We start from the raw sequence: 10,110 nt of genomic DNA, 5'->3' as shown, positions 1-10,110 counted from the left end.
CTGCCCGCGCCTGCGCCGGACTCTCCTATAAATTCTTTACTAAACTTGTGTCAGGCCCTGTACTATCGCGCACAAACTAAAACCCTTAAAGCTTTATGACGACTGAATACTACTAAGTTAATGACTGCAGTTGTTACACATAAATTTTTTTAAATTTTTGTATTTGAGAATAATACTAAGGAGACTTATGATTTAATCCATTCACTGTTAATGTTTTAAATAATTACATAAATTAATGTTTTATTGAAATGAATTGTGCAAATGACATTCATAACAAACCATATAGTCGTAACCGCTAAACTTTAATTAATATTGTAATAATGACCACGTGTTTTTTTATAGTATTAAGTGTGTGATTGTACGAGTGGCAGCGCGCGCGCAGCCTCCGGTCGTCGCTCGCAACCAGTCGGACCGCATGTGCTTCCCCTCGCCCGCACGCCGCCCCCAAACTTGACATCCAACACCCGAAAATCAACCCTACAAATGGCTTACAAAGTTCAATTTCATATATGGATACGGCATTTTGAAATCATTTCCAAACTTCAGTACCCCTGCGCGGCGAACATTCAGGGTTCTTAACATACTTGCCCAAACATGGTAGGTTGTGAACCATATAAGCGAGTAGTAAGGTACATTTTCGTTGTGATGTTAACGAGGAATGCACCTGAGCTACCGGGCCTCGCAATCATCAGCGAACTACAACAATAATATTTACCCAATTTCGTAAAATGTGAACATTAGTACACGTGGTATTATTTAGTGTATACAGTCATAAAATCAACATAATTTTAAATCTAATTTCACCTTTATTATTGATTAAAAATACAAATACAATGCAGATCTTAGATCATATCAAAATTCCACTACCATCTAAATAAAAGATGTCGTAATATTATGGCAATACAGAAGTTGTTTTAAATTGAAAAGTACTTAGGCGAAAATAATAACAATATGTAAATGATTTCACGCGTACCATATCCAATTGCAAATCTTTTTATTGGCACGTAGGTACCTAACTACGAACAGGTTTTCGCCATTAATCTGATTATCACTTATTAATAGTGACGGTGCAAAAATATATAATTTGATCAGTCGGCGGAATAGTCCGAATGCCAACAAGAGATAGAGAAGTATTCATACATTGCATCGTTAATTTTATGGATAATACGAATGTTGGTTTTTAAGTGTTCACAACTTTCACAGATAGATGTGATTACATAACAAAACAATTATGACGCTCATTGCAATGGATTTCTAAAAAAATACTAATTAAATTTGTATTAGTACCCATAGACATTGATAAAAAAAAAATTGTTCTAGAAACCTACTTTCTCTACTTCGTACTATAAAAAATGTTTAAGCTGATATACCTAAATAGTAAATTTTGACTGAGAATAGTAAAACATCATTAGGTCCGTTAGCGAGTACACATCTTCATATATGTATATATATTCATTTTAGGATAAGATTTACGGCCTTCTAAGAGCCAACGTCAATTGCGTGATGAGAACGTGCGCTACCTGAATGTATTCCAACTTTTATTTGCATCCGTCCACAGCCGTTACCAGTGAATGATGCAAATATATTTTCCTCTCATTTAAGTTTGAATAAAATTTATAAAACAGTTATACTTCTAATATTTTAAATATCCGACTATGATTTATTTCCGCTGTTATCTTGCTTTTGAATTCTTATTGACAGATACAAATGAATTATAGCTTGAAATCTGTACATAAATCATGTTTCATTTACAATAACAAATCTAGGCATAGTGAAAAGATTGATGCAATTACAATAAAATGTAATAGTGGTTCAGTAGAAGAAGCCTTTTATTGTTCGTTTGCAGATAATATAAAGTGTTAAATATAAAAGAAAATCAATTTACTTGAAATATTCAGTCAATTTAAATAGCACTTTTATTATAATAAAGATGGGAATCAGTTGCCTCATATAAATTAAAGTTGATATATGTATGCATTTTGAAATCATTAAGGAATTAATCCATATACAATTTTAAAGCTTTTGGCTGCACATCCGTTAAGTACACATAAAATCTAAGTATTTTGATTTAATTTCAAGTCTATTAGGCACTACATAAATAAAGATTACTAATTTGTCACGTAACGTAAATATTACTTTGATTATGTAAACACAGTTATTCAACTAAAATTTCGTTATAAACCACATAGATAACAAATATGTGAAACTTTCTTAATGCTTTTGGTTAATACCCCTCTTATTTATTTTCTATATTAGCACCTCGAATCTCGACGTTGGAAGCGCAAATGTATGAATAATAAAGAACTTTACAAATAAAATACCGAAGCTGTTTAAACTTCAAGTGACAGTAGGTGCCTGCTAAGTGTATTGCCACTTACTAGTGAATAAAAACGACAGCGAAACATTGTTAAATTACAAAATTATTTGTGTTAACAAATCATATACTTACCGTAACATGTTAGTCAGTTTGATTAGTAAGGCTTGATATAATTTTGTTTACGCTAACGAAAACTAATAAACTGAATGCTTTCGTTAATTATAGATATTTTCTCCAAAGCTAGGAAAGATAATTCAGCAAGGACATATATGAAGAAAATCTGTCCAAAAAAAGTTTTAATGCTCCGTTTTCTGCAGATAAATATAAATAAAAATAAGGCGTTTATTCAAGATTGTATAATAATTGTCTTCTCTGCCTATATAATATTATTATTTACGACACACCAAGCGGTAAACGAGCCTTATAAAGTACTATTTTATGTGTCGAAATGTACTGACACAAATTAATTGCCTTCGTAGAGCCAAAATAGAAGCGTCATTGATTACAGAAATATTTCAAGATTTCGTAATCAAAAATTAAGCGAACCCAACCTTAACTCTAAATAGATATCATAGTTATTATTAAAATAACATGTGAGATAATTGACCTTTTATTCCGGAAAAATCTTAGTTTAATTAAAATTGAAAAAGATTCAAATGCATACCAATTATTAATAAAAAATAGAAAAGATAGACTTTAGGAGCAAAACTGTTTTTATTTCAAATAAATTTAAGTAAATATTTTGTATTAATAGATATAAATATCAGTAAAGTCTTAACGGTATTGTAGTAGATAGGTGCTATTTGCTAGTTTTTTTTTCACCCCAATTAATTTCGGATTAGGTACATATTGTTTAACATGTATAATCATATAGTGATCTACTTTTCATTACGAACATGTTGTGGTTCCTACCACAAGAGTATATATTGCTTTTTTACAGTCCGCTCAGCTAACATTTCTAATACCTACCTTTTTTCTTCAAATATTATTTTTTACATCAACATCTGATAGAAAAGATTCTTCTGTGTATTAAGAGTTTTGTATCTTGTGACTTGTGAGTACGCTAAAGGCGTGTCCGACATGACTAAACACGCAGCAGCAATAACGTTTTTACATAGTTTATGTTCTCCCTCTCATTATGCGGGGCAGTTGTCGCGGTGTTATTCCTATGGCCAAACCAAAATGCGAACGAATCTCGAGCATTCTAGACGGAACTCTACACTACTATCTCGCTCCCACAAAGACATGTTTTTTTTCCATTATACATCTCATAATTTATGAAAGGGTTTTATATGGCTCACTTAAGTTGGATCACAAAATCATTTTGGACAAAAACTCAAGACATACGTTTGTTTCACGTCCGTACTGTATTTTCATGTCTTTTATTAATATAAATATATTGTTAATGTGTAATTTCCCAGGCCGCTAAAACTGATTAATGACAAAAAAATCTATAAAGCAGTTGTGTTAACTGCCACATTAATGATATGTAATCTTAATTGGGTTTTTATTAAAATATCTTTAAAAAACCTAGTGTAAATATTATTATATATAATATTCTTACCATAAAAGCAATCATTTTTTTTTAAGCACCGATTGTCTGGAAGAAATTGTCGTCATGAAAAACAACTGCTTTTTGTTTATCAGAAAATATTACAAAGCTTGCTCTGAGAAGATTATTTGTTTGTTCAACATTTGAATCTGATATATTATATATTGGTAAGAAAAAATGTCATGACATTTGGAAGAAGTAGTTCAATCAACGATCAGGATCGAAAAGAGTGCGATACAAGACTATACAGTGTATACAAATACAAAGTGTATATGACTTTATCTACTATACGAGGGGCGTTTAAAAAATAATGAGATTAGCTTAGATGTAGAAAATGAATGTATTTAATAATATTTTATTTTTCGACGTAATCTCTCTTAGGTCAGTACATTTAGCAAATCTTTTTTCTAGAGCCAAAATTCCCTTTTTAAATAATCTTCATCTTAAAATTTTGTGCCTCTCAAGTGTTCTTTCAACAACGGAACTAGATAGAAATCACGATAGGCTAAGTCCGGTGAATAAGGATGGTGATCGATGATCCCAAAGCTAGCATCTCGGATTGCTGCCATGGCAACTGCAGTGTGTGTCGGCGCGTTGTCTTGATAGAAGAAAACTTTTTTTGAGACTTTCAAGTATTTCGTTACGTAATTTTTTATTTGTTCCGTTTAGACATTGCCTGTAATAACTGCTCCATGTTTAAGGTATTCAATCATTATCAACCCCTTGCTGTCCCAAAAGATTGAGCCCCTGATTTTGACGGCAGATGGTTGAGTCTTGAATTTCCATGATGTGGGAGATGATGGTCTTTACCACGACATTGATTGCTGATTCGTTTTTGGATCATAATGATGAAGCTATGTTTTATTTATTGTTACGAATCGAGGCAAAACAAAATCAGGATCTCGTTGAAACAGTTCCAATGAGCTCTTTGAAAGGTTGAGTCGCGTTTTGCTTTTGTGCGTCCTTTGGCCTTCTTGCGACATCCCTTTTGGCCTGCAGCGCCAGCGAAAGGCTGGCATAGAATGTAGAATAAAAAGGATGTTCAGCTTATTTTGATGGAATGTGTCAGAATGAAGCCGACTATTCTTTCTAATATTATATGTAAAACAATTCTTGCTTTTCCATACTCGAAAGATTCGAGGCATCTGTATAAAAAAAAGAAAAAAATGCTGTCCAATAACAACATATTAATTATAAAACAATATGTAATGTTTAAATAGTAATTATTTTTATGGAAAGCTAAGTTTGCTGAGTGTACATAATAATTTTTCTGAGTGAGAGGTACGAGAGAGCGGTTTATGATATCGTCAAGATCAAATGCTGGCTTTTTCACTACAAACAAATACCTAATAAAAAACCATTTGCGATTTTAATGTTCCTGTGACAATGTTATCGTTTGAACATTATGAAATTATATTCAAATGACAAAATAATAAACGTTTAAGTATTGTGCCGCTGGACCATGTAATTACTGTATTTCAGGAACGTTCAACTTTATCTACACACAGGTCGTGTGTGGAATACCACTGTCGCATGTGGGAAGGCACTGCCAAATATCATCTCACTGCTTTAAGTCTAAAGTCTATCACGGAGTCCCGTGGATAGAATTGCAAGACTTATTTGCAACCACAATTTGGTTAAAATCAATATAAAGTGAGCCTTCAGCACAGGCAAAAGGTAGCCAGCCTATCGGTTTCTATACGATACACTTTGGAGAGATTTTGTCGGAACAGGAATTGCACGATTTAATTCCTGCATCCACTGTTTACGATCTGACGAACACACACCTCCATCATTTTGTTGCAGACCTTCCTCGCACACGGACGAACCCATAAACTTCCTTCTTCCTCATGAGCACACCAAAGTCCAAAGGATAGGAACTGGGTTTCCTTTCAATCACCATAAAAAAGCTACAATATCTTCCGATACTGACAAACAAGTTCATATCTTACATTCTATACTGTCCCGCAAATAAACTGCCCGCTTGTTATTAAACTGGTCCATTAGGTATTAGCATCGGAATCACGTGTAATAACTTGTTTACTTTAATGTGAACTACCTATGGGTTCTTAAGTGTGTATATTCTACAAATGCAATCAAACTCTATACAACTTAATCATACCAAAGATATTTTACTACTATTATGGACTTTTAAGAATATTACTACCTGTCTATAATATCAAATTAATTATTAATTTGCGTCAACTTTATTTTCAACCGGTAAGCCGTTGTGTTGTACAATGAACTAGAACTTTTGATAAAAGTACCCTGAAAAATATTTTAAAATCATCATAAAGTAAGGTTTCCGATAATTACTTTTATTCGACGTAATATATTTGTATGTAAAGGACGAAACAAGAAACAAAACTGATGTCTTACTGGATTTAGAACAACTCTTTCACTTTATTTTCTCCAAACCTAAATAACCGATAGCCTGATGATTGTCAGATACAAAATATATTAATATTTCCACATTAAATATAATCATAAATTATTTATAGGTACATACACACTCGCTTGCAACGCTGTTTGTTTATTTTTTTATAAAGCCGATGTCATCTCAAACAGCATAACAATTCATTACGTTACTTGACAGTATATGTGCATATCGACCAATAGGAAACAAATTAGTTTGAAATCTGAATGCATTCCTATTGGTCTAAATATTAAGCCGTATAAAAGCAGAAATACACTTGCCTGACGTTTTATGATGCGTTCTATAACCGTTTTGACATATTAGATTGAATCAACACCATGCCTACAAACCGCTCTATGACGCGACATGCATTTTCAAAATATTTCTCATACAATTGTACTATAAACTAGTAATTATTAAGACACAATATAAAAATACAGAACAATGTATTTCTGTCTTAAGATGTTTTTAATTTTTTTATTAGAAATGGATCTGTAGCTAGCTAGTGTTTAGAGCTATAACGAAAATCACATAAAATTGATATATAATAATAATTAGGCATTAAATGATATTTAAAAAAAAATTTAGCTTATTACTATTTTATAATTGAATTATTAGTATGAATGCAAACAAAAAAAATGGTCAATGATAGAGACTATACATAACTGTGGTTTATTTTGAAAACTTTATCCCTTGTAAGAAAGCTAAATTAATTTTACATCCCGTTCGAGTATTAATTATATAAAATGAAAGGCTGTCCATTAAAATTATTTTATTCTAAAACAGCGACACAATCATATCACAATTCATACTCAAAACGGGAATCACATTTACATATTATATAATGCAGACATATGGAGAGTAAATAACTTAGGTCCAGCCAGAGCCTTCTACACTATCTTCTGACAAACGGTTATTGATATAATTTTATTTTTGTATACAGCAGTTCTGAAAATGAAATATCCATAATTAGCAAATGTAATTTTAAACTTAAATTATTACTTAGAACCACTTAACAAGAGCTGTCCCTCATTTAATACTTAATGTCAACTTTCATAAGCAACAATGTGATGAGAAATCAAATAAAATAACAAAATTTCACTGTATATTAAAACTAACCTATACTATTATTTCCTAGCCTGCAATGCATTAGACAGCCAATCCATAGCTTGGTCGAGACCTTCACCTCTCACTGCACTGGTCTTAAATATCTGAAAAGTTCTGTCTCGGAGTGCATCTAACCCGAGTGCCTGATGTACCTCCGCCACAGTCAGACATCCCGCCATATCTTGCTTGTTGGCTAGAACCACGAGGATTGCATTAGCTAACTCCTCTTCCTGAAAATATAAACATATATACATCACTTGAAACAGATCTCATCTCTTCTAAATTGTGATAATTAATTACAGTAGTAATAAAAGTGAGAACTGCTCATATTCTTTGTATTCATTTTAATTCTTTCTCAAGGTTTGATGTGTCAATGAGAAAGTTAAAACAGTCATCATCATCATCATCATCAGCCTATCGAAGCCCACTGCTAAGCCAAGGCCTCTTCTCACATAGAGAAGGTTAGAGCATGAATCACCATGCTTGCTCAAGATGGGTTGGCAATTTCAATCTTATAATTTGAAATTATAAGACCAGGTTTCCTCACGCAACTTTATTGATAAATAAATGTTACAAAGAATTTTAAAACAATTCATGCCCTCATTTTTTTTATATTTAATAAATTACATGTCATACCCGTAACATATGAACGAGCTCATCTTTGGATATTCCTATTCTGTCTCTATCTGCTGAATCAACCACATAGATGATAGCATCTGTATTGCCATAATAACATCGCCAGTATGGTCTGAAAATAAAATATAGGTCATTTGTGATATTATATTTAACAAAACCTATTAAAAATAGGGTTATTTTATATTATAAAATTATTTACAGGAAAATATTCACATTTCTTTTTTATAAGTCAAACAAAAAACAACCTTTATAAACAATAATTTATTCCAAATACTTCATTAAAAATAACAACAAAAAGCCATTTTTTTAAATGGCTATATAAAAGTTTATATAAACAAATGAATTTCATTGATTCAATGGAATTTCAAGAGTAAAAATATTCTATTTTTAAAATAAATTTAAAAATAGAATATTTTTAAGAGTTGTTACTGGTTAGTTGTTTCAAAACTCTTTAGATTGTTCTATTGAATATATGTATCTATATTTACAAAACTTACTATTCTTGCCAAATTGCAACTTTTAAGGAATCATAATTGACATTGATTTCAATTTAAGATAAGATAATCATTATTTTTACAAGAAAATGCTGTTAGCTCTATGTAGAGATTACATTTTTTATTGAACTGATAAACAGTAATATTTTTTTTTTATTATAAATGAACTATATTCTATAGTTGATAAAATAAAACTTTCATGGTTATAGCATAACTTTAATTTTTACTGTTTTGCTATAGTTTAGTAATTATACTTTATTAAATGTTAACATTTGCACAAATTTTAAATAACATACTTACATTAGCACAAACTTTAGAGTTTAGAATGTATAACCTTGATTAACTTTATTCTGTGAAATGAATTCATTATTCTGTCTTATTAAGTGTTAATATTTTAAGTGATTTATAATTTATCGTCAATTGTTTTTGAGACAGTTACATATTATGATAAGAACTCTTAACCTCACCTGATGCTGGTTTGTCCTCCAAGATCCCATACTTGAAACTTTAAATTTTTGTAAGTAACTTGTTCCACATTGAAACCAATAGTGGGTATGGTTGTCACTACCTCCCCCACTTGCAATTTGTACAATATTGTGGTTTTCCCGGCGCCGTCCAAGCCCAGGATCAAAATCCGCATTTCACGAGCACCCAATAGGCCTCTAAAGTAACTTAGTAAACCACCTGAAAAAAAACCACTTAATGTAGGGAAAATAATATGTAATATATTGAAATATCTGAAATTAATCAAACTCACTAACCCATTTTTTCGCAATAAACTTATCCTAGTGAAACATTAGTTGCTATAACTAAAGTAATATGATATTTTTGCTATTCATCCACGTTGCTTCACTGTAGCTTTATTTTATTTTAAATACCTTATTTATTTATTTATAATAATTTAGATTTTTGTAAAAACATTAGTCCTAAATTGTTACCAAGCATTTGACGTGTAAGCAAGCTCTCAAAAATACAAACAGGCTAAAAATAATTAAACAGATTAAACATTATTTAATATGTTTATTACACAATATGCATACTCTCTTATAATATTGATCAAAATAACTACACTAACTTTAGTTAAAAAAAAAAAAAATATACAACAGTAAAAGAAATCTGGAAGTTTGTAAATTAAGTAATTATATTGGTTCTATCATATTAATATTAAAAATTTAATGAATGATGATTTCAAACTAATACTAGATTATAATGTTGCTATTGCTTACTGCTGGTCTATAAAAACGTTCGACCCTACACTTTTCTGCAGATAGGCCACTATTTTAAAGGAGCTAGTATGCGGTAGCCATCTTGTTTCTCGGAGCTAAACATTTTATGGACTTGGTAAGTTGTTTACCCCAAAAAATTTTATTTCAATAATGAAATGAACCTCTATGCAACATTTTTTTGTTTTCATCCCCAATTTCTTCTTAACTATAAAAACAGCGAGTTAAAATATATGAGACAGAACATAAGTATATATTTATTTGCTTTAATGAAAAATATTAATATTTTTTCTTATTATCAGCTAAATGCATATAAGATCCTATTATGAAAGTTTTTACTAGATTCAAATATGTTTTGATTACCT

At 30.9% G+C, this 10,110-nt stretch overlaps 1 protein-coding gene across 1 annotated transcript; it reads right to left on the bottom strand.

Annotated features, from left to right (window-relative positions):
• Window positions 1-6,242: 6,242 nt before the first annotated feature.
• On the bottom strand, window positions 6,243-9,480 carry LOC116766456 (ADP-ribosylation factor-like protein 1). The gene is made up of 5 exons (XM_032656297.2): window positions 9,284-9,480; window positions 8,990-9,206; window positions 8,029-8,140; window positions 7,405-7,622; window positions 6,243-7,233 (listed from the first exon to the last, which is right to left on the bottom strand). Exons 1-4 carry the CDS (start codon window positions 9,285-9,287, stop codon window positions 7,413-7,415), a joined length of 543 nt encoding a protein of 180 aa, XP_032512188.1. The 5' UTR covers window positions 9,288-9,480; the 3' UTR covers window positions 6,243-7,233; window positions 7,405-7,412.
• Window positions 9,481-10,110: the final 630 nt, after the last annotated feature.

Source organism: Danaus plexippus, chromosome 15 (genome assembly GCF_018135715.1).
Source record: "Danaus plexippus chromosome 15, MEX_DaPlex, whole genome shotgun sequence".
NCBI classification, from domain to species: Eukaryota; Metazoa; Arthropoda; class Insecta; order Lepidoptera; family Nymphalidae; genus Danaus; species Danaus plexippus.
Note: the sequence above shows the minus strand (reverse complement) of the source record. Positions and strands in the feature narration are given on the sequence as shown.